Here is a 25,321-nt window from a genome sequence, read left to right as displayed (position 1 = left end):
TTTCCTTTTTCTTTTTGCACAATATTACCTGTAAAATTATGCACAACAAAAATTGGAATTGTGTTTGTATGTGTGTATCTTTAGTCTGCAGATGTGTGCGAGCAGATCCTTCGGGTGGTATCAAGGTCCAGTCGACTGGAAGAGTTGGTTCTGGACAACGCAGGACTCAAAACGTGAGATTATGCACATTATTAAATGACAAGTGTAAAATGTACTGATTTAGTTTTTGAACACACTGGAATTAAAGTATCAATTGAATGATTATCAAAGCAAGAGAAAACTGTTTGTGTCTGCAACCAAGGAAATGTCATACATATACACATATTCCTGTGAACTAAAGAGACTGGAGCACACTGATTAATTCACAGCCTTTAATGGTTAATCAGAGTCAGAGTCTGACTCTGATGAAGAAACAGTAGTGTTGAAATGTTAGTCTGTTTGCACAATTAAAGGATGTGAATTAATCAGTCCCTTTTGTTCTCTGGAAGTCTGCTCTCCTTGAACTGAGAAGCACCTGATTCAGCTGCATTTTGCTGGAAGATGCGCAGAGAACCCTGTTTCACACATATTCCTGTGTTGTTACAATATTTAATTTCTGAATTTGTACCTGATGTGAAGTTGAAAAGCTAAAAGTTCCCCATGCATGTTGACTTGGATACATGCAGCACCTTTGCGGAGGGCTTTTAAAGTTGGCTGGATGTCTACTTTTTTTCAACTCTGTGAGGGAAGTGGTTTTTAATCCTGTTTCTATGAATTCAGATGTTTGAGAAGATTTTATTTGTGTTGAACACATTTGGTTACCTTTACCAAAGCCAAAGCAGTTTGATAGATTGCATATGTGCATTGGTCATACAAACATAATGTCATACAGTCTCTCACACTCCACAGTGATTTTGCCCAGAAGCTAGCTGCTGCCCTGGCCCATAACCCCAGCTCAGGACTCACCAACATCAATCTTGCCAACAACCCACTGGAGGACAGAGGTGCGCTATCTGCTCTCATCTGTAGTCTAGTGTACTCATCAGGAGGCAGGACAAGAATAGAATAAACAGTCAGGATAAAGGTCATTCATGTGGTAACATACTGTTTCTTGTGGCTTATTATTCAAGAAAAAAAATCCTGAGCATCAGGTTTGACAGGGACCTCCTCTATAGTGAAATATTGAATACATTAAACTTTCAGTTCTCATTGAACAATGACAACTATTAAATGTTCAGCATATTTCTGTTTATACTATATAAGCTACTGTGGGAGGTATGAAGTATGTTAATATAGACAGTTATGCTTTCTGTTGCAGTACATTGAGTGAGAAGTTTAATATTTCATCACCTCTATCCTTAGACCTGTCAGTGTATCCAGGACACATGAATTAAAGATACATTCCACCAAATATTCAGGAAGTTGATGTAAACATATAGTACAACAGATATCTGGGGCTCCCCAATCTCTGGCTTATTTGTTCTCATTTAACATTTATCACCACAATCTGTTGAATATTTTCTCATTTAAAGAACAATAACATATTTTCTGACATTTTGGCTCTTTGGCCTTGATAGATATTTATACATTAGACATTTTTTGCATTTGTATAGAATAAATCTTGTTTTTGCCTGTTCAGTAGTCACTGAACTGATTACATAATACATATTACGAAGAAAAGAAGCTGACATAAGGAAGTCATTTCAGTTGCATTGGTGAGAATTGTATGTATTATTGGCTGTTTTTATTTAAGCAAGGTTTGTTCATAAAACCCTTGGTAATGTAGGCAACCTTTAAAATAAATTTTGACCTACTGTAGCAGAGAGATAGAAGTTGGGTGATGGCATACAGTGTTAATACATGTGTTAAATAATAAACTGTATCGGTAGCAATAAAAAAATAATTAAAATGGTAAAATCCTAGCAATCATGCTGGCTTTGACTGAAAAAGCTGTAGCAGCATCATAAGATACAACTGATGCTTCTGTTTCATCTGTCTTGCTGCAGGTATCTCCTCCCTCGGTGCTCAGTTTGCCAAACTTCGTATGGGGCTCAAGCATTTAAATTTCTCCAAAACCTCACTATCACCCAAAGGTATGTGCTGTCTTCCCCTGTCATTTGTATGTATGCAGTTGTTGAAATGGGTGGATGGGTTAATGGAAACATTTTGCTGTTTTGAATTGGAGTTGATTGATTCAGTAACATATGGAAAAATAATATAATTATTGCATTGTGATCAGCTGGCATTACTGTTTGTGTTTTTATTTTCATTCTCCTCTACAATCAGGTGCAATTCACATCCTCCACTAATCAGATTGCACTTACAGCTGTGATGCTAATTAAACTTAATTATTGCACTGTTAACTGCATGTGAGCGAGAGGAAGACAGAAAATTACGTTTTTTAATATGTGGGATTTGCAGAATGCGTGTTTTCATTTGCTTAAACGCTGCTCACTAAACCACTTTACCTCATTCATCAGAGCTGCAACCTCTTGGCATGATGGAAAAGTCCTTCTGCATTAATGACCTTTAATGAAATGCCATAAAGAAGCTGATTGTGCAGAAGCTTTCAGCTAAAAAAATGCAGAGGATGTGTAGTTGTTGTTGTCATAATTTTCTAGATTAAATGTGGTTGTTGTCAACAGTCACTTACAGGTGAAATTTCCTCTTGGTTCTCATCCAAAGCAAGCGCTCCAGCACCTGGCACTGTCTTTTAGGGATACACTGTAAACATGCTTTGCTCTCAGGCAATCAATAAAGAGCTATCATATTCCACAGTGTAGGGTTAGTGAGAGAGCTGCTTTAACTGAGCCCTGCTCATCTTGCTGAAGGCCCAATCCATAATCCAAACCCCCAAATGCCCCAATGCTCAGAGCAAAGGAAGAGGATTGAGGACATGATTTTTTTCTTTTTGTAGCACTGATTTGGTTGATGTAGCTTGTAATTGAGCAGATTAATCTTTTGCTCAGTTCAATTTCAGTTTAAGTTGAATGTAACCCAAAGGTGTTGAAATATTTGCATCTATTGCAATAATCTCCAATACTATTTATTTTACCTTTTTATTTCTCTCATCTTTCCTGCATCACACTGTTTTTCATCTCTTCTCATCTGTCTAGTCAAATCAGTCACTTCACAGTCATGCCATGATTTACTGGCAGACAGCGTCAGGAATTGACAAAAGTGCAAGTTCAGTGTGACAGCCATGTGACAGACGTGACTCGAGTCGGTGATTGTACGCATAGTGTGTCGATGTCACGCGCACACACTGTGCAGAAGACACGCTCACATTTTCTCTCTCTCAAACACATCCTTATCATTTGAAGCATTTTGTTAGGTTGCGTACAGTTGTTGTACCAATGTTTTAAAAATGATTAAGTACAGAATTATGCCTTTATTACATTTATTTCTTTATGTATCTTTACAACATAAAAATAAAGCCTCATACTCAACATAGCTTGACACTGGCAAAGGCATAGCTTTACATTTACACAACCATGAGAATGCATATACTTTTTACTTTCCATGCATTCCCTCTGTAGTCTGATCCTTTTCTTTCCTGTCTTCACCCACTGCTCATTTCCTCTGCTATTTCCTCCAATACACTGTCAAAACATCAAGTGGAGATTTGATAGTTGTTATAATGCTGACGCTGCTTCTGTATGTGTATGTGTATGTGTGTGTTTGTGTGTGTGTGTGTGTGTGTGTGTGTGTGTGTGTGCATGTGTGTGTGTGTGTGTGTTTTAGGGGTGAACAGCCTTTGCCAGTCACTGAGTGCCAACCCATCCATCCCCAGCAGCCTGGTCCATCTGGACCTCTCAGGGAATATCCTCCGAGGAGACGACATGCAGGTACACACACACACACACACACACACAGCTTCTCACTCATCTTAAAGCTAGTATCGATAACACTTAATTGATTGAAACAGTTCAGTGCTGCAGTTGTGAGGAGGCCTTTTCAGACTGTTATAAATCAGTTAGCATGTCACTGTGCTGGAGAGCATCGACATCTGTTCAGTGACAGGGACTTGGGAAAAATGCTCAACTGTAAGGCTGCAAATCACAGTCCAGTGTAACAGACACAATCACATCCATCACAGTGATATACTGTATTTGTAGCTGGGAAGCAAATCATAAAACATACAGACAGAAGTTATTGTCATCAGTGACAGAAAGTATGATTTAATTTACATTGTGCAAGAAAACACTTACTCCTATTACTGGTGTAGCTGGATTACTAAACAAAGAAATTAATGGTTTCTGTTTTTCCCCCCAATACCCTGAACATGATAAGCTGATATCGGAAATGAATGAATGAAGATTTTTTACTCAACTAGACTATTAACATCATTTTCAATTTAGTTTGAGCTTTAAATGAACGTGATATAGGCTCCATCAGTTTGTAGAAAGACACAATCACAGTGATATGTTAAAGATCAGCATCTAACAAATGATCGGACAGATATGTAGACATGAAATTTGTGAAATATTTGATGGAGGTTTGATGTGGGAAATCAGAAATGATGGAAAGGCTGGAAAATAGTTAACTGACACAAAAGCACTGATACACGAACACATTAAGAAGCATTTGTTATCATGGTCGACACATGCATCAAATTACAAAGATATTTTGCAGAACGGTGATCACATCTCTCTACAGTACATTAACAAGGCATCTGTTTGTTTTTTTAACAATTTGTGCTGTGTTTTGTTTTTGTTTTATGCTTTTTTTTTCCTAGCATTTCTACCATTTCCTGGCTCAACCCAACAGCCTGGCAACCCTTGACCTCTCCAACACCGACTGCTCATTGGACCAGGTGAGTCAGGAGGCATGCTTATATGATATACTGCTTTGTGTTATAGGAATAAAGTAGCTAAATTAGAAGATAAATGGGTAAAGATGAATAAAATTTTAAAAAAAAATACAGAATTACTTTCTGTAAATAAACAATGCAATTAGAGTTGTACCTAATTATATTGCATTGTAAGATGTGTTATCCATTGATATCTGTGTCGCATTGTATGTAATCCAATGGTATACACCCACTCAACCTGTGTTGCTATTCACTGCTTGTGTAGGGGTCTGAATACTGTATGTGATGTATTGACGTTGGTCTGAGAGCCAAATACAGCTTATTGATTAGTCTGAGATGTAGCCAGCTGTCAGTCTGTCACAGAAGATATTGATTAGCTGCTCAATCACGTTCTGTCTTTCTCACTAAGAGCCAGATATAAATATATTTACACACTTTTAAACACACAAGACAGATACAATGAGATGAAGAGAAAGGGTTTTAATGTGTATAGAAAAAACAAAACAAACAATACTTGAGACGTTTTATTCAGTTATGAAGTGAGGATGAAATTGTGTGTCTGTTTTTTCCCAGGTTTGCTCTGCTCTTTTGCGAGGCTCAGTCCAACACCTCTCTGTTCTCAACGTGTCAAAGAGCATCTTCCCTCACAGGTGAGAACCCATCTGGGTTTCATAAAATAGGTATCTGACGACAAGGGAAGCACATTAACCAGTGTGGATCACACAAATTGACTTGTCTGCTTGCACCCTTTTAACCCTGCGATGTTAAACAAGATGTCATCCATCTTTTGATACACTTAGCTGACCCATTTACACATCTACCTCCTCCTCCAGTCACCCTGAGTTCTGTATTATTATTTTTTAAATACCTACACTTTATGGGCTAAAACCATGCATGCATTTCAAATGATGTCTTGCAGAAGTAGTCTGTTTCTCAATAAAATCTTATCCACAGCTGCTACCTGCATCTTTTTGTAAATTTGGGACATTATTACGATGTCAATTTATAATTGTCAGTTGCATTCCAAAACTGTTTTCATATGAAATCATCTCCTGCACATTATTATTCATCAAGTGATTTCTAAAAGAACAATAACCTGTCAGACTTTGCCATAGCACTGTGCAGTGTGTTTCTAATACAGCATCCCACCAGCTGTGATTTTGTCATCTCAGCTCATTGTGGTTCTGTCCATGCACGTCTTACAAAGTTTGTTTTGGCCCCAAAAGGCAGATATGACTTGACATGACAGACTTTTTACAGTACAGTAGTTCCCAGTAGCTGGAAATGCAGTCACTACCTTGGTATGCGACACCTTCTGGTGGCCAAGTGCCATTACAAACAAGAAAGATGAAATACAGGATAGGTGAGTGCATACATTATGTGTAACAGATGGGTGAGGGGTGGAGTTTTCTTCCAATTATTATCTCTCTTTCCAGTGTGTCTCAAGGGAGTTGAGGACTTCATCAAGGGATGAGGGGAGCAGAGGATGGGGGAAGGGGGGTTGGAGAGGGAAGATGAGCAGAGAAAAGGTGAGAAGAGGACACGAGTGTAGCAGAAATGGGTGTATAAAAAGGGAATGGAGGCAAGTGGATAGTGTGGATGAGGTGAACAATTGACAATGCACACAGCACAGTGGCAGAGGGTTATTTTTATCATTGTCATTTAATATCCTTGAGTTGTAGAAGCTAATAATGTATCCAAGACTTCAAGTGCTTCAGCTTTTGAAAATCCCCTCTGTATCTTTTGTTTTGTTTTGTGGAACATTTTCTCAAACAACAGATCAAACCTAAAATGGATCACAGGTTTTCAGGCCATGACAACTTACCCTGAATGTGGGTTGAATGAACTACATCACAGAGTTTTATAAAAGAGGTTTAAAAATTGTCGGAAAAGTTGACATGTTGTATTTGAAGTCCTTGGCATATCCCTCTGGCATTGTTTTATTTGCTGCTCTCTCTCTCTCTTTGTTTCTGTAGGAAAGGCAAAGAGGTGCCTCCATCATTCAAGCACTTCTTCAGCAGCGCCATGTCTCTCAGCTCCATCAACGTGTCAGGAACGAAGCTGCCGCCAGAGGCCCTCAAGTGAGACAACGATTCACTCACATTTAGTGTATCTGAGGAGCAGCTCCTTCTGTCCTTCATGTTCTGTAAATGCTGCAAATGGTTTTAGCTGTAAATCTTTGTAAGATTTTCAGGTAAAAATAATCACACAATGGAGCTGCACCACACTGACAAAACAAAGACAAATATAGAGATGAACTGAAAAATATAAAGCCTTTTCTTAAACAGTACTCAGTCCAGAGAAAGTGAAAGTCACAAATAGGTTTGACCTGCTACCTAAACAATTTCTATATGGTTTTCATCCTCACCAGCTACGATTATTATACTTACAGTAAGTCTGTGGATCTGTGACCAATGTTAAGTTACATGAAGAAAGAATTTCAAAAGTCAAAATTATATCTCTTGATACCTTTCCAGTTTTTCATGATTTCTGATTAATCTTAATGTTTTTAATTGCATGTAATATTGTAGAGCTCTACTGCTTGGCCTGGCCAGTAACCCCAGTCTGAAGGATGTGTCTGTTGACCTCAGCTGCTGTGAGGTAAGACCCATGGAGATGCACTGAACAGTCATTTCCAAATTATTTTATTTAAATTGAACATATAGTATCTTTATATCTTCAATTTGCACATTTATACCCTTCTAGCAGGGCATCATTCTCTTGTAGGTACACTCTCACTGGTTGTGAGAGTGTACCTACTCTCACAATTTTGCAATGTAGTGATTCCTGTCGATGTGTGAAAGCAGTAATATTCATTAGAGATGACTTAAGTGTTTTAAATTGATGAATGCATTGACAAAAGTGTTTTTCCATGAGCATTTGCAGAGGACAATAGGTCTAGATCCCACAGCTACAATTAAATGTCATGCACAGCACAGTGATGCTGATGGTAAATCTGTTCAACACAAAGGACTCCTGTTTTATTATGAAAGCACATTTTAAGTACAATGCTCCAAAATACTGTGAAATCTATCTAGTGGATTTTAGAGGGGTTTCTGTGCTATACTTCATGTTTCTAGTAGTTGTAGCATATGTTGAAGTGCCCGTGTCGGCTAAACTTTGGTGAGTGTGGTTTTTAATAGTTTGGAGGTAATACTCCTCCAAAGCAATCAGCTTTTTTAGGATCCACTCCAAAACCATTTGACAGGCCAGTGACACCGCTAAGAGGCTATATAATGGAATACTTGGCAGACAGCAGGTGGGGGGTGGAGAGGGGAGTGAGGGGGGGCGGTCTCTAATTGTTTCATCACATCTCTCTCTCTCTCTCTGTCTCTCTCTCTCTCTCTCTCTCCTCTCTCTCTCTCTCTCTCTCTCTCTCTCTCTCTCTCTCTCTCTCTCTCTCCTACTCACACACACACCAGTCCCTTCAGCCTTCATCTCCACTCCTGCTCAAACAAGAACAAAAAGACAGCTTGCTGCAAATTCAATGGGATTGCTAAAGATAACACATGAATACAAATTACACAGGAAATCCAATTCCAGATTCCCATAGAAATCTTCCCAGATTGAAGCTGCGGGGGGAAATGATGCGTTCCGTCCTTTCTCGAAGCCTTAATGAACCGTTGGGTGGAGGCAGCAAAAACTGCTCTCTGAGTGGGCTGACAGTGTGCAAAATAGGGACTGCGTATGACTCCCTGTTGACTGCGTTTGTGCAAATCTGTGTGTCAGTGGTTTGTGTGCAAGTGTTTGAATAGGAGTATGATCATTAACCATCTGCGTGTTTTGTTGCTGGTAATTGTTGGCTTGGCTCTGACATGCTTTTCTCTCTACTTAATGCCTCTGTAAGCTTGGCCATTGTGTAAGTACTAACGTGCTCACTCTTAATAATTAACTGCTCGTTTCTCCTCATTTTTAGTTTGCACGCCTGTTTTATCAGATACTTAATTTTCTCATCATCACTGTCATTTTTCCATCAACATTTCACATTCATTAATTTCATAAAAAGATTAATAAGAGGTTATATCCAGAAGCTTCCATCTATGTTGTTATTTTAAATTATATGTCATTTTCCATTTACCATGTTTAAATGATAAATCACACATTCCAAGCCTTCCCGATATGATTCCATCAGTAGTTGCATGTTTTACCTGAAGAAGCTTGTGCGTCTTTTAGTTTGAAACCATCTCCTTTATTGTCTTTACAGGTGCACACAGGTTCAAAGATCCTTGATTGTTCTGCTGTTAAATTTGCACATTGAAGCTTTTCTATAAGCACTATAACCTCTTATATGCATCTACTTTGCAGTCATAGTGTAGAAGTTGCTAACTACTGCCATGGTCCAGCAGCAGTACAGCAAGCAGTAGAGGAATCACATTTTAACATTTGTGTCTTTGTAGCTGTGTATCTAAAGTTTGCCTTCTTGTCTTTACAGTTGCGATCTGGAGGTTCTCAGATCCTTGAAGGCTGCATTGCAGAGATCCCAAACATCTCAAGCTTAGATATATCTGACAACGGTGAGATGGCAGCCAACTTTTCAACTTTCAATAACCCTAACACCTCATTGTTACCCAAATAATATCAACAACACTCAATAACAAAAGTCAATATTGATTAGTCAAATGTAGTATCGTTTCTAACTTGTGTTTTTCTACCTCCAGGCCTGGACTCAGACCTGTCCACTCTGCTGGTGTGGTTGGCCAAAAACCGGTCCATCAGACACTTGTCTCTGGGCAAGAACTTCAACAACATCAAGTCCAAGTAAGAATGAAGGGCGAGAGGAGAGGATGTGGAGCTGGTGTGTGCTGTTGGGCTTAGTTATGATTTAGCTTGATACCAACCCCACTCCAGATGCGTGTTACTAGGCTTTTATAATTGACTAATTAAACCATGCTGTGCAGTTTTAAACTCATTTCTCATTTTCTCATCACATCTCTGTGAGTTTCTTTAATTCCACTTCTTGTCTTTCTTCTCTCTGATTTAGAAACCTCGCTCCAGTGTTAGACAGCCTGGTTCATATGATTCAGGAGGAGGAGTCGGTGAGTTTTTCATTTCCTTCTCTGTCTGGTTTTGTGAGGGACAGTAGCTTAGTGGTAACAGAGGCCTTCCTCCAAACAGATGCTTTAGGTTCAATGCGATATCAGCCGGCACCCAACCAAAGCATAAAGCATCCTTGGGCAAATCACTGAATCTGCACCAGCTGCTCTATTGCTGACCTCTGACCCCTCCAGTGGAGGATGGTGTGAATAAAATTTCCCAATATTGATCAACTGAGTCATATTAAACCAAAACCATCTGGTTTAAGTATGTGAGTGTTCATGCTTTAGTGCGTTCTCGCTCAGTCAAGTAGCAGCTGCATAAAGCTGGGTGTTAACTTTTTGTTAAATTTAACCCAAAAATAAATTATTTAGCTATGAAATAGTTGGGACCATGAGTCGTCCAATTAAACTACAAAAGGACCCACCCAGGTATTGTACATCATAAAAATATGTTTTTAGTTCACTGCTGTCAGTGATTTTATATTTCCTGACATACACATGGATTATGACAGAAGATTTTATACTAACTGGCAAGTACTGTAACATTTTACATCCTTATTACTCTCAGCTGATGGTCATCATCTATACATCATCTAGTGAGAATTCAAAAATCATCGAAGCCTCTACAGCCTTCTGTCCATTGGATTTTCTCTCTTTGTGTCTGTCAATGTCTAATGGCAGATTATGAAAGAAAACCTGCAATGAAATGAAGACAGCTTCTTCTGCTTGTAGCTATCTCCCTTCCTTCCTCCTCCCCTCAATCCATCTAACTCGTTTTATCTCTCTCTCCATCATGGAAGCCGTAACACAGCCCCGATGCCTGTCCTTCTTTGTCTCCCACAGTGCTGGATGTGCTAGATTGATAGTCCTATTGAACTGCTTTGTGCTGGATTGGTCTCTTGGTGCTTGTAGTGCGTGTGTGTGTGTGTGCGTGTGTGTGTGTGTGTGTGTGTGTGTGTGTGTGTGTTTCATTATGTGTATGAGACGATGGCGTAGGGATATGAGCTGGTTATCTGGCTGTGCAGACGGATGCTAGAATACAAAGAAAGAAGGAAGGGATGGAGGAACTTAATGAATGGATACTGAGAAAGAGATAGCAGGAGGTTGAAGGTGTTAGGCCAAATTATGTTTTGATGGTGGATAGAGAGGAAGAGGAAAAAAAATAAGGTAGAAAGGAGAGTTTTGTAACATAAACAATAGAGGTAATCTCTGAAGGGTTTGTTGGTTTTGTTAAAAGAAAGAGTTCAGGGATTGTTTAGACAAGGGGCCCATGAAAAAAATATCTAAGGTAAAGTGTGTGTGTGTTTTGGGTGTGCGTGTGTTTACGTGCATGTCTCACAGTGTGTGTCAGTTAGAGAGAAAGAAATGTGTAACCTGAGCTGACGTGCAAACACCGATAAAAAAAAGGCCTGTGGAGATAACAAGTTGCAAATTCTATTCAACAGCTCATCTTTTCTTCTGCCGTCATGCATAGCCTGTAAAAACACACATAAACACACACTCACACACAAAGTGGGAGACACAGCTCCAGGCAGCACATTTACCCTGCTGTGTTTCCGTGTCCTGGCCTGAGTTCAGGCTGTTAGACCCGCGATGTCTCCTGGCTGCCAGAAGATAAACAGATACGCAAACTGTATTATGTGTTTCAGTGGTGAAAAGGCATCATCTGCTCCATTAAAGGAATAGTTGAACATTTTGGAAAATATGCATACGTGATTTTCTTTCCAGGAGAAAGCTGATATCACTGTGATATCTATAAACAACCTCAAATTCCTCTGTACAAGATTGGAGAAGATGACAAGAGAGGTGTGAAAGTAAAAACAATAAAGAATAATTGTACAACCTCTATTTTCCTGAATTATGGTAATGATAAAATCATTGTGTTTAAGAAAGACTCTCTGCAGTGGTATTGAAGAATGTAGTGGAGAGATATGATGTTACATTGCTGAAGACACACTGAAGGATAACTTAGATCCGTTACAACATTAAACACAATTCATCATTTAATGGATGGATATTAAATAGGTTAATTTGTCTCTGGTATAAGGTCACTTTTATTTCTGTGTCTTGGATTACAATTTCTCATTTTCTCCTTTTTATTAAACAAGATACGTATGTGTATCCTGAGTAATGATTTCATAGTTTTAGTGATAATAAAGGCTGAGAATATGAACTGCTGAGAGTCAGTTGCTTCAGCCATAAGGAAGGATGGGAGTTGTATTTTTGTTGGCTCATCATACAGATGTTGTCACTGTGAACTTCCTTTCCTCTACATTTATTGCTAGATCCAGATGTTATAGGCGCGCTGCTTCTGCTTTTCTGATATTTTTAGGCAGAGTTTTTAATTCTTGTGTAGGTGTAAGAAACAGTGCAGGAACCCAGTGATAGGGATCTTGTTCCTTCTTTACAGCACTGAAGACATAATTAGCTACTGTGGCTACTGGTGCATAAACTTGTATCTATTTAAATTTGCATGTTTAATGTCTGCTCCGTGGCCCACAGGAGCACATGCAGGCAGTAAATAATTCTCTCTGCATCCTCAGACAAGACATAAAAAAGTAATTTTCTGCCTTTATAACCATGTTGATATTATTGCTCATCACCACACACACGCACTCACCACCACACATGCATTGCTGCCCAAAATAATCTATTTATAAAATACAGCTCTTTATCACCCCCCTTCAAAAACAAAAGCTTAAACGAAGAGGGAAATACTTGTTACTATCACAATTCACATAAAATTCATTACTTTGTTTCCCCTCCTCTGTTTATGTCACGCACAAAACCTACACAGATAAACAGATGATCACTGGGTTTAATCTCTTGACTTGTTTTTTTTTTTCTTTTTCATCAGTTGCTGAGCTATAAAACCACTGGGCTAACACAGTGTTTCTTGCATTGCTGTGTGCATTTGCATCCATGTGTAATCACAGAGCACCACATATACCGTACCTCCACACTGTTTTAATCTATGTTGAGATGAGAGGCTCCTATTCAGAATAATGTATTCTGTGCTGTTAAAAATGCTACACAGTTATTATTTTCTTAGAGTGATTTCTAATTTTTACTGAGCATGAAGTGTCTAATCGCTGTAATGCCTACAAAAAGCTAACACAAAAAGGAAACATGTATGTCAGACAGTGAAGACAGTTATTGAAGGCAGATCAGAAGTCTCCAGCTGTGTAGATGACACGCATGTCAGCAGCAGCTCAACACTGGTGAACAGACGGGCTCTGCTGGAGATTTGTAAAACCTCGTATCGCTCTCTCATCATAAGGAAATCCACTTGATCCAGTGCTGAATGTTTTATTTTGCCTCGTGAGCTGTGGATGATAATATCTCTGACATTTTAGAGCGGTCTCTTGCAATTTGCCTAAAATATTCTTACAGTCCACTTAATCCTCTGATAAACCTCAGATAAATGTTTAATTGAAGTTTGCCCTTTTGAGACACCAGCCCCTCCGGGAATTTTTTTTTTATAATTACTGGTATATTTGTGAAAGATAGAGTTAGGACAATCCATTTTGAAAATTCAGATTTTTACTGTAGGAAAGCTTCTATAAACCAGGTAATGACAATGGCTTAGTTAACTACTTATTGTAGTCAGCAAGTGAATCCTTGCAGCTTATGAATGTAATGTTGTTGTAGTTTACAGGGATTTTAAGAAGCTGTAGAGACTTTTCTAATGGTGTCAGAGTTGCTGTGAGGTCTGACTGTCATGGGCAACTGTACACTTTCTCAAGGGAAGTGCCAAAGATCACAGGGTGGGAAAAGAGAACAAACAGAGTCAGCATTAAAATAAATAAAAAAGAAGACACAAGGGAACCAAATGTCCATAGACAGTGAATAAATTCAAGGACACTTTGACAGGAAAACAAGCTGCCAAAAGGAATATTAATGCTCTGAATGACATAAATTACAATAGCTTTTGTTAAAGTTGGCAGTGATTTACAACAAGGGCCAAAAAGACCCTTTCAAATGCTCACTGGTGGTGCCAAAGCTGAATACACACACACAACTGGAAGGCAGCTCATCAGTTCTGCCTGTATTATATAGTCTGCAGGTGGCAGATAAAACTAAAGACTGTCCAACTTTCCAATAACACTGCCAGAGACACACTAGATAGAACAGTCAGTCATAAGATTGTATTTTACCCTTTTATTTCTTGTATGGGGTAATAATATATTTATATATGATAATGTTTTTCTTTCTCTTTCAACACCTTTCGCTTTTCTCCTCCTCCCACCCTACATGTACACTTTCTTCTCCCTCAATCCTTCCCTCCCCAGCCCCTCACCTCTCTGTCTCTAGCAGACTCCAGACTTAAGAGTGATCTGACCATCGTTCTGAACGCGCTCGGCAGCAACTCCTCTCTCACCAGACTTGACATCAGCGGTAATGCTATGGGGGACATGGGAGCAAAGATGCTGGCCAAGGCGCTGCAGATCAACTCCAAACTCAGGTGAGTAAATGCTCAGGGGTCACAGGCTAAGGTCTACTTATCCTACTGGCCCCCTTTGTAGCCCTGGATTTTGATTCATTTATGACGCCACTATTAACAAGTTGACTTGCTACTGCACAGTAGATCCTAAGACTATAAGTAGTTCCAGCATGTAAGGCAGCTTTATTAGTACAGCACCCTTCAGACACAGAGGCAAATCAAAGTGCTTTACAAAAGGTGAAGAAATGCATTTTAACAACATTTAAAAACACAATAAAGCTACATAAATGCAACTAAAATAGGGGAAAAATTAGATAAAATTAAGTAAAATACACATAGACAAAAATAATAACAGACCAGAATTACAGTTATGGTGCAGTCACATATATTTAAGTTGCCTGATATTGTGTGGTCACAAAGCTTCCCAACATGTAGCTTAAGATTAACGCCATTTGAACCTACGTGCAATTACATTGTAAGAAATTAAATTATCTTCTGTAACTGCACCTTTCTGTTAAAAAACAATTGTTATATAGCACAGTGTGTGCTTCTCTGTGCAGGACTGTGATCTGGGATAAGAACAACACCAGCCCTCAGGGTCTACAGGACGTAGCAGCTGCTCTAGAGAAGTAAGTAGCTTTATCTGAATATGTGTACAAATTCATACATTGATATGAGACCATGCTGATGTATTACAGCTCTAAATGTTGAAATCCTGTGATTGTAACAGTGCACTTTTGTACCTTTATTCTAACGGTATACATACATTGTGCTACATGAAAACTGCTGAGGGGATGGATGTGTGGTTAGGTGTTGCAGCCTGGATGTCACTTTGCTTTGTGCTGAGCGGGAGGAAACCTGGAGGTGTGTTTAGACAGGAAGAGTGGGAGAGGGGATGAGAGAAAGGAATCCAGACAAGCAAGAAAGTGACAAACAGAATACAACAACAAAGACACAACAGCAGAAGAAGAGATGCTGAGGAAGGAAAAGTGAGAGAACAGATTAAGAGAGACAAAATTGAGAGAGAATAAATCAGGTTTTTGGCGACAGTTGCTTTTGTCTGTGGATTTGAATGTTCAATTTTCTACACATGTGAGATGACATGTGCATCTAACTAAATTTGCTTCTGGGACACATCTGTACATCCACGTCTCTCTCCTCTCCCATCTTTTCTCTCTGTTTATCATATTCTCCCGGCAGCACATTTCCCCATTTCCTCTCTGAGTCTCTGTATTGCATTATTGAAATGACAGTTTTCATTTTCTTCTGGCTCCTGTTCTCTATTCTGTTCAGCAGTACAGCTCTGTGTGCCTGTGTATATTTTTCTGCCCTTCAGTCAATTTCCTCATGTCTCTTGTGTTCTATTTTGTCATAAAATCTTTCATAATGCTTGACATTATATTCCTCAAAGGTTTCCCCAGACTTTCAGCACTGCTAAATAATATGTGCAAGTCGACATTTTCAAGTGAATATAGACAGTGTATATTTTTCAAAGTCTGCTATATTCACCAACATCTCAAGCTATAGTATGAATGGTTTTCAACCATTACAGACATACTGTACATTTCAAGGACATACATTTAAAGCTTGGTAGTGTAAATAAAAGCATATATGATAAGGACAGCACAAATATGATGTGGCAGCATCGAACTCTGAGTTTGTTCCATGTGCTTGCAATTGGATCAGTAGAGAAAAGGGTTCATATAAAATGCCGCATATTTCTATTTTCACTTTATTTGCCTCTCTTGCTTTTCCTTTGCCACCAAATGCCCTCTATTTTATTTTATCTGCTTTTCTCTCTATTTTTCTTTTTCTATTAATCCCGTCTCCTTCCATCCCCTCCTTTCCGCCATCATGATATGAATATTAATGCTATGTGGTGACCCCTATTTCATGATCAATAACCTCTCTAATGGTGCCAATTCATGGTTCTGTAATGGACCAGTATGAGAGCAGCTGAGGTGCCAAGCCACATCTAGTGCTATCTCAACCTTGTTACCACAAATGCACACACACACACTCACACACACACTCTATCTCTCTCTCTCTCTCTCTCTCTCTCTCTCTCTCTCTCTCTCTCTCTCTCTCTCTCTCTCTCTCTGTCTCTCTCTCTCAGACACACACAGCAATCAAGGGTTCATTTAGCTACATTTCCTGGAAATCCCCCTAATTTAAATCTTTAAATCTGATTTTAATCACGCTCAGATATTAAGAATTCCACATGCTTCATCCGCTCTTCATCTTTTGAAATTTCAGATTATGCTAAGTATTCACTTGAGCACATATTTACTGTTTATGTCATGGTTCAATACGCATAATGGAAAATTATCCTTGAAATTAAATAGAGAGACAGATATTGACATCTTAAATTATAAATGAATATATCAAGAAACACCACAAATGGATGCATTTCACTATATGTTTTCATATTACAATGAGTAAAATTACAAACCCTGAACAGTGCATTGTATTGTATTATGCCATATGTGTGTATTCAAATGCATCATTTTCCTTCATGTTTATACAAATAGAGTATTTGCCTCTATTTCTGCACATCTCTACACCCACGTCTGTGTATTTTCCCCCTCCCTCTATAATGTGAACTAAGTGCTGAATAATATCCTCTGGCTGTGTGTCTGTTAGGAACTTCACTATTCGTTTCATGCCCATCCCCATCATTGATGCCTCCCAGGCTCTGAAGGCCAGCCCTGAGAAAACAGAGGACGCCTTGCTAAAGGTATGCTAACAATTCCCATCAGGCCTCCATCTGTCTCGCAAAAGTGGTACTAGGTTTTCATATTGTATAAAAGGCTGGAAACTAATGGTGGTTAAAACTTCAGGGAGAATCCAATTGAATAAATTGACTAACAAAGTTATACATCACTTTCCCTTTGGTTTATTATCATGACATCATCTTTGTGTTTCCTCCACAGATTGAAAATTATCTGTACAGGAACCACGAAACCAGGAAATACCTACAGGAACAGGCCTATCGGCTTCAACAAGGCATTGTAACCACAACTACACAGCAGGTGTGTAAACAAACTGAGACACACACAAACACAATTATTACAGACTTCATATGCACTGTAATCTTTGACCACAACTAAGCTACAATTGTTGAAGTGCCATTTAATACCTAGAAAGAAATATTTTTTTAAAGCTCATTGCACTCTCTCCCCACTTTGGTATTTCTGTCGAATTTCATCAACATCATGTGTAGACAAAGCTAATTTTCTTTGACCAGTGTATTTAATAAATATAGTTATGTAGAAATTAGTGTTAAATCAGTTGGTCTACCTCCACAGTGTCACACAAATAGAAGTGAGGTGAAAGTAGCTACTAGTTGTTGTTGGATGTAATATTTTCTATATATATAGGTATTAAATTAATACAACATAATGAACCCAAGAGTATCTGTGTGTCCAGTGATGCTAACTTTTGTCATAAAAACACACTAAGCCTTTGACATCTCACATACAGATTTTTATGTCTTCTTGTTCTTTGTTTTCTAGATGATTGACAGGATTTGTGTGAAGGTGCAGGACCACCTGAACTCTCTGAGGAACTCAGAGACAGATGCCATTGTGGAAGACGTCAGATCAGCAGAAAGCCTCATCAAAGATGCTAGGAATTCTAAAACGGTAAGGAGATACATGTTTTATGAAAGAGCACATTTGAAGATTTGTTTTCTAGCACTTTTTAAATCTTATTTAAAAAACAAAAACATATGAAAAGACATCTTTATATGCTCTTGTTTTCTCTCCTTCACTCTCCTTTCTCCCTGTCCTCCTCTCTGTGTCTTCCCAGCTGCTCCCTAACCTCTACCACCTAGGATCTGCTTCCAGAGAGGAGGTGAACAGCTCCTCAGTGGGACCAATTCAGGAGAAACTGGAGTCTATGGCTGGGGAGGTGACTACTGTCATGGACCAACAACTGCAGGTAGGGTTATCACTTTTAATAAAGAGATGATAGAAAGATGCTTTCTTAAACTATGAATTGTAGCCAGCAAAGACTTGGAATGTAGTTTTTACTGCAGATGTGGAACATATCATATCATCATATATATTTGTAGTTTTCATGGTTTGTTTTTAATGAATAGAAGAAAAAATGTACTGTAATTGTTGGTGGATTATTAGTCTGCACACACTTGCATATCCACCTACACCCTTTTCTTCACTCCTTCCAGACACTGTTGGAGTCCATGATGGATGCAGCAGAGTCTCTGTGTCCCCATGTGATGAAGAGGAGTAATCTACGCTCAGATCTGGTGAAAGCCAGCTCAGCCAAAATGGTCGTACCCAAGAGCTTTGTCACTAAAACCCTCCTGGAGCAGTCTGGCGTTGATATTATCAACAAGATCAGGTGTGTGTGTGTGTGTGTTTGTGGTGAGGATGAGGGCTGTACATGTAACTGAGATATCTCTGTGGTTATGTTTGGATCTCTTTGTACTTATCTTGTATCTCCTCTCAAAGTCTTATGTCACCCTCTGACCCTAATTGTCTTCCTCTCTGCGTGTCAGTGAGGTGAAGCTGAGTCTAGCGTCCTTCCTGTCCGATCGCATTGTCGATGAGATTTTGGAAGCTCTTTCCACTTCACAACACACACTGGTAAGACTGCAATCAATCAGAGCTTTAAACTGACTCAGTTCTTACAGTGGTTCATTCACAATGACTCACAGAAAGCAAAGCATTATGTTGATTTAGGATCACAGTTTAGAGTTTATCTCTGTGTCCCTCTTGTCTTCCACTCTTAACCTCTTCCTTTTAAATCTCCATTATTCTCACCCCATGTTACTTCATCCCTCCTCTCCACATCACCTCTGCTCTGTTTCCTCTCCTCTCTCAGGCAGACCATCTGGTGCGGCGAGGTCGCCCCTTGGTGCAGCAGGAGTCGGTGGATCTGGACGTTCCAGAGGAGAAGATTCCTAAAAGGGCATCAACTGAGATCCTGGAGGCTGAGAGGCTGGAAGATCTGGAGACATGCATGGTAGGTTTGAGGACTGAGATGGTTAAGGGATAAGTTTGTGAGAGTGTGTGCTGCATACTTGGAAAGTCGATTGGGGAAGGTTTAGACTTTGTAGTATTCTTATTTGTGAAGATTTTGATTCATAAACTGGTCCTCATGTGTTTTTTAATCTGGCAGGATTCAGATTAAAGTGAATTGTGTTGTAAAATAAGGCTGCAGTCAGCAGGAAGCTGCATGTTCTTATGTCTGTGTCCCTCTCTGTTCCTCTGGTCTCTTACTAAATAGATGTGCTGTTCCCTCTTTTCATCTTCGATCCCTCTGTGTTCTATCTACCATTATCGTGTTTTACATAAAAGGTGCTTTTCGGGATCATGGCTGTCTCCCTCATTTTTCCTCTTTTTGCCTTCATCAGGCCTTACTGTGTGTTGTCTTTCTTTCTCTTCTCTATCTTCTTTTCCTCTCTTCCTCCTTCTCTTTCCACCTTTGCTCCATGGAGACTCTGTGCTGCACCAGTGTAAGTAATTCTGGACTGTCCTTCCACACTCTCCTTTCTGTCTACTTTCTTTTTGTCTTACTGTTCTTCCCCTTGTCTGTCTCACTGTAGCTGCCTGCTATACTGTCCTCTGTAATGTTTTCTACAGTAAAAAATAGCCTCCTGTATTTGGGTATTTGATCCCAATGGTAGAAAAACTACAGTATGAGTATAGTAGGGCATATATATTATCTATCATATCCTTACCCACTCTCTGAATTATATTTTACACTGTTGAATGCTGATGACTGAAAAGTTACATTTTTCTTTATGCATCCAGCCACATTCCACTGCTCCTCTCATCAATGCACTCAATGTCTGTCATCACCACCTTGTAAATGTGGACAAATAAATATGCAACATGTGTTAGGTTGCTACTGTCACCAATGTGCAGTATGAAGACAGTAGAAATATGTGTATGTCTCTTTATAACCCAAACAGCTTTCCTATTTCTCTCACTTTACATTTTAGGAACTTGGAATTTTTAACTTAAGAACGTAAGAATTAGATCAAGAGGTCCGTTATTCTAGTTAATACTGCCATCTTGGCTGTTTATACATCTTACTCATGAAGTTTGAATGTGGACATATGATCTTAATGCCATCCTTCCTGAAACCTCTGAAAATGTATCTTTTATATATACGCATTACAATAAATATATATACTGTATGTGATAGGGATATCAATAATAACCTCTACAGATTTGTTAATAATTATATCTTGATAAAATAAACTGATGTTTGGTTTTGCCGACAATAATATGTGCAGTCCTGTTCACTCAGGATATTTTCTTTCTGTTTGTGCACACACACACACACACACACACAAGAACAAACATGGATTATCAAACTTAAAGCACAAATTTGATCTGATTATCTGCTTCTCTTTCAGATGACTCCAAAATCCAAGAGGAAAAGCATCCACAGCAGAATGCTGCGGCCAGTGTCTCGTGCCTTTGGTAAGAGATTATCACATTTTGTATGACATTAAGCTGTTTTAGTACTACCACTTTGTACTATAAGAGATTTACTAAATGGGTTAAGGTGGCATGCTTAATTATTCTGTATTTGGTTTTTCAAGTAATTCCTTAATATTTATTGAAAGGTGAGAATACACCTAAACATTCAACATATACAGTATCCAGTTACAAACATTTTAATGACCGCCCAACCAACAGAGATGGAGTTTGACCTGGACAAAGCCCTGGAAAACGTGCCTGTTCATGTGGAGGACACACCAGCTTCATCTCAAACTCCACCTACTCCATCTCAGGCATGGCCAAAACTGGAGAAACGCCTGCCAGGTGTGATGGTGGAGCTGCCATCTGAGGAGGAAAAAAAGCTGCAGCACTTCACTAAACTAAGACCTCGGAGGAACAAGAAAACACAGTCCAGCAAAGTACCTGTAAGTAAAGCTTAGCAGAAAAACACATTGTTTAAAGTTCAGTATGGCTAGCCAAAGACATTAGTAGCCCCTAAACAGGCACACTTAAATTAACTTGCAAGATACAATTCAAACAGAAGATTTACACTTTTGTTTTTTTACAAACATGGTGTCAGATTCTTCAACTTCTTCTTTCAGCAAATCAACAGTGCTCCATCTCAGGATGGAGAGCAGAACGGCCTCATGGGAAGGGTGGATGAAGGCGTGGATGAATTCTTCTCCAAAAAAGTCACCAAGATGGATTCCAAGTAAGGACTATACTGTATTTGATGATTTTTCCAGTGGAGACATATTAAAGTGGGCTCTGGTGTTGAAATACATGTAATTATAATAATACATAATATTTAATGGTGTGAAAAGAAAACAATTTCAATCTTGTATTTATCACTCAGGTTTCATAAACATTTTAAGTCTTTGTCCTTCTGAACATTTATCTGTCTGTTTCTCCTCTCAGACGTCTGAAGAGTTCAGAGTCTCAGGATGGAGAGAAGAAGAAGAGTAAAGGAGGATTCCTCAACCTCATCAAACGTTCTTCTAAATCTGACAAATCTGACAAATCTGATAAATCGGACAAATCAGATAAGTCAGAGAAAAACCAGGTGTCCAATCCATCCTCGGGTACATCCTCAGCCTCTATAGGCTCAGCGCCACCTTCCACCATCCCTGAGGAGCCCTCCTCACCAAAGGTGGCAGTAAAGAGCCCAGCACCTGAGCTGAAGTCCAGGTATAACTGAACAAGCTTTGTGCTGTTCTTTTTCTTACGTGCCTTCAGATTTAAAACGGTAAAATTACCCATCAATCATTGCTATCTCCTCTGCAGAGATGCCTCTAGTCGCTCGCAGCCTGCAGACTACAGCAGCAGCTCAGATCGGTCGGAGGAGGTGAGGACGCCGGACTCCATAGACGAGCCATGGGAGGCTTCAGACGGCAGGGGCAGTCCCCAGGGCGGCAGGCGGTACCCAGGTGTGCAGATGATGGGCAGCGGCCTCCTGGCAGAGATGAAGGCCAAGCAGGAGAGGAGAGCGTATAAGGTGAGGTGATGTGGTTTGAGCAGAAAACACTGGGGTCACAGGAAAGCAGGCAAAGAAAGGAAGAGAGATGGCAGAAGGCAACATGTGCCAAAAAGATTTGAACCCTCAGGGGAAAGACAAGATAATAATGCAGACTGCCGGTCCACTTACTACCTTCTTTTGTAGCTTTTGACCATTTTACATCAACTTTTAGGTCAATATGGACGAAAAGGCCTCAATGTTATCAAAATCATGGGAAGTTTTAACATCTGCAATTTGATGGCAATGATGGAATGGCAACTGAGCAAACTCAATCTGCTGATGAGGACTATGTGATTTGGTCAAAAGCTCCAGAACTAGCAAGAAGAGGATCTTGAGCTGAGATTGTTTTATTGGTAAGACCCTTGTTTTCATATGAAAAAACAAAGCAAAAATAAATACAGTAAACATGCCACAAAAGAAGACCGAAAAAGAATGTGACAATAGTAAAATACAATAAAATAGAAAATGATTATTGTAATATGTTAAAATTGAGATAATAAACGGTCTTAAACTCAGTAATTGCATTTTAGGCAAGAGTTTGCAAAGTTCAGTGGTACCCAGGGTCAGACTGGGACAGAAAAACAAAGACTTGCTGCTGCTGCTGGGCCAACAACGTATCTCTCTCACTCTTGTTTTTATATAATGGGCTGCTCAAGCGGCCCACATAGCAGCCGGCCCACCAGGATTTTCCCAGTGCTCATGATGGCACAACGAGATTTCCATCTGTATATCTGAGACTTTGGAAGAAGGACGCTTTAATAAAAGGAAGATATTAACTCCATTATGTAAGCCACATTCAAGCAATAAAATAATAATCAAGACAATCTCATCTTAAAATCTATTCTTAAATCCAACAAAAGATTTTTCCACATCAAAAACAGAAATTTTCTTTTTCAACATATTTCTATTAATTGATGTCAAAAACCATGTGACAGATTTCCCAAGACAACGCAAAGATTCATTACAAAATAAAGTTTCCTCAGTAGTCGTACAACATTACTGAGATAAGTGGTGAGATACTGAGAGATCCTATTCAAATAAAGACACATTCAATATTGTTGTGGTGACAAAGAGCTATAGGTGGTCAGTTTCCACTTGTCACAGCTGTTTTGTTCAACATTCCACTAACTGAATTCCAGCTGGGAGGACATGCAAAATGAGAGGCATCTGCAGCGTGCCCACATGGCAGAGAGTGTGTTTGTATGAAGCAGAGTGTGTGTATCTTCAGGCTAGTCATAGCACCTGGCAACATGCTGATTTAAAAAAAAAAAAAAAAAAAAAAAACTCTTCTCAACCAGACAATGCAGTGAAAGGAGGAGGAGGGAGTGGGAAAGATGGAAACATGAACAGCAAATGGACTGAATGAAAATAAGAAAGAAGACTGATATGCAAATTTCATAAATAAATATGACATAAATGTCTTGGGATTTCACCTACTTTAAATTCCTAAATTCCAAATGTGTTCTCAGTTCGCACATCTTCTTTACTCTCTCCTTTTCCACTTTTAATTGTTTATTTCCTAAAAAGCATAAAACAATAGAAAGAGCGTTTACAATTTGAAATTAATCATAGTGTGATTCGAGGGAAAGCATTTAAGCGAGATAACGTGTATCTTTAAAATGTGAGTTGGTCTTGGCACCTGGGTGTGTGTGTTCACTCGATGTATAATTGGTCTCTAAGTCACTGCACTGCAAACTTTCTGTGTGTGTGTGTGTGTGTGTGTGCAGTAAGAGGTTTACAGGGCTTGTGGCAGGTTTTTTTCTGACCTTGTACGGTATCAGTGGCACTAAAGCTTCTCGAGCCATCTGCTTGTTCTGGCTGGCATCCAACTGTGTATGTGTGTGTGTTTGTGTGTACATGTGCATGTATGTGTGTTTCTGTGTGTGCAGGTAAAATGGAGAGAGCTACTCAGGATGCAGGTCATCAGTAATACAGAGCTTGGGTGTGCAAGCTGTACCCACAACATTTTCTAATACAAAAGCGCCCCCTTCTGTTAAAATGCAGAATCAAACCCCACACCTCTAAAATCTGTTGTCAGGTTAAAAAATTGAAAGCAAAAACAATTTTGTCTAAGGAACAAAAAGTAATGGTTATTTTTACGTTATGTTCAGATTAGCAGCAATGTATCGACACTGTTTTTAAGTTATTTAAATGCAAAATTGACTGTAAAGTACCAATAGGGATAATGTTAATATTTTGTTAAGTGTTTAAACAAGCATTATTTTTACACTAAAGTATATACTGGAGGTTAAAAGTGATGGAGCATTTTGTCCTTATGTCTCTTCCAGTCTTCCAGCCCCGACAGACCTGACAGTAATGCAACAGGTGAGTTGTTAAGATTTATTTGTGTTAATATACTCAATATTAAATTCAAGTTAATTTTATCTCAATTAGTAGACTATTGAGATAAAATTAACTTGGGAAAAGAAAACTTAATCCAGTATTATCACCATATTCTTGGTTCATGCAGAACCAGTTCTTGCAGCTGGTCTTACTTCACATTGGGATTACTTGTTCTTTCTCAGGCAGCTACTGAATAAACATAAATTAAATTATTACATGCATTTTTTTTTTTTTTGGTGTGGCAGCAGCCAAGCCCCAGCCCACCACTCCAGAAAGTAGGTCTCCCAGTGGCTCCGTCAATAAACCTGACCCTCCGACAGGTTCTCCAGAGAAGACCCCACCTCGTGGTGAGACCAAACCTGAACCGGCCCCTCGTCTCAGGGCTACGTCCTCTTCGAATTCTCCCGGGGGACCAGTAAGTCCCAAACCGCCAGTGCCACAGGGAGCGAAGCCTGCCCTGGCAGCCAGACCCACCCTCCCACAGAAGCCGAGGAACCCCAGTAGCAGCAGGAGCATAGGTACTGTCAAAGCCTCTTTAAGTAAAAGTTAAATATGATTTCAAATTGAGCTACTGAGAATTATACATGGACATTTTGTTTTCTCCAGAACTTGTTCTGACAATGTTAGATTTGTTAAAAGGAATATAGACAACTTTTAACACAGTAACCATATTTTGTCCTGCATTGAGATTATATGGCAAACTGGACAGAA

The 25,321-nt window shown here is 39.2% G+C and overlaps 1 protein-coding gene across 3 annotated transcripts in view; it reads left to right on the top strand.

Annotated features, from left to right (window-relative positions):
- Positions 1-25,321, top strand: part of LOC137191730 (F-actin-uncapping protein LRRC16A-like) — a 76,244-nt gene that overhangs the window by 45,034 nt on the left and 5,889 nt on the right. Inside the window, exons 10-36 of one of the 3 annotated variants that reach the window (XM_067602075.1) lie at positions 85-173; positions 889-983; positions 1,986-2,072; positions 3,724-3,827; positions 4,718-4,795; positions 5,366-5,442; positions 6,769-6,873; positions 7,324-7,393; positions 9,225-9,306; positions 9,451-9,550; positions 9,774-9,828; positions 14,121-14,293; positions 14,833-14,901; positions 16,916-17,009; positions 17,206-17,304; positions 17,788-17,916; positions 18,083-18,214; positions 18,462-18,637; positions 18,795-18,882; positions 19,121-19,261; positions 20,664-20,730; positions 20,950-21,176; positions 21,354-21,463; positions 21,670-21,939; positions 22,036-22,246; positions 24,556-24,592; positions 24,931-25,128. In XM_067602075.1, the coding sequence (XP_067458176.1) occupies positions 85-173; positions 889-983; positions 1,986-2,072; positions 3,724-3,827; positions 4,718-4,795; positions 5,366-5,442; positions 6,769-6,873; positions 7,324-7,393; positions 9,225-9,306; positions 9,451-9,550; positions 9,774-9,828; positions 14,121-14,293; positions 14,833-14,901; positions 16,916-17,009; positions 17,206-17,304; positions 17,788-17,916; positions 18,083-18,214; positions 18,462-18,637; positions 18,795-18,882; positions 19,121-19,261; positions 20,664-20,730; positions 20,950-21,176; positions 21,354-21,463; positions 21,670-21,939; positions 22,036-22,246; positions 24,556-24,592; positions 24,931-25,128 (3,163 nt within the window). Of the gene's footprint in view, positions 1-84; positions 174-888; positions 984-1,985; positions 2,073-3,723; positions 3,828-4,717; positions 4,796-5,365; positions 5,443-6,768; positions 6,874-7,323; positions 7,394-9,224; positions 9,307-9,450; positions 9,551-9,773; positions 9,829-14,120; positions 14,294-14,832; positions 14,902-16,915; positions 17,010-17,205; positions 17,305-17,787; positions 17,917-18,082; positions 18,215-18,461; positions 18,638-18,794; positions 18,883-19,120; positions 19,262-20,663; positions 20,731-20,949; positions 21,177-21,353; positions 21,464-21,669; positions 21,940-22,035; positions 22,247-24,555; positions 24,593-24,855; positions 25,129-25,321 lie in introns of all 3 variants that reach the window. The other 2 variants (XM_067602074.1, XM_067602073.1) reach the window with 2 other exon arrangements.

This window comes from Thunnus thynnus, chromosome 10 (assembly GCF_963924715.1).
Source record: "Thunnus thynnus chromosome 10, fThuThy2.1, whole genome shotgun sequence".
Classification (NCBI taxonomy): domain Eukaryota; kingdom Metazoa; phylum Chordata; class Actinopteri; order Scombriformes; family Scombridae; genus Thunnus; species Thunnus thynnus.
The sequence above is the reverse complement of the archived record's forward strand: the minus strand, read 5'-3'. Positions and strand labels throughout refer to the sequence as shown.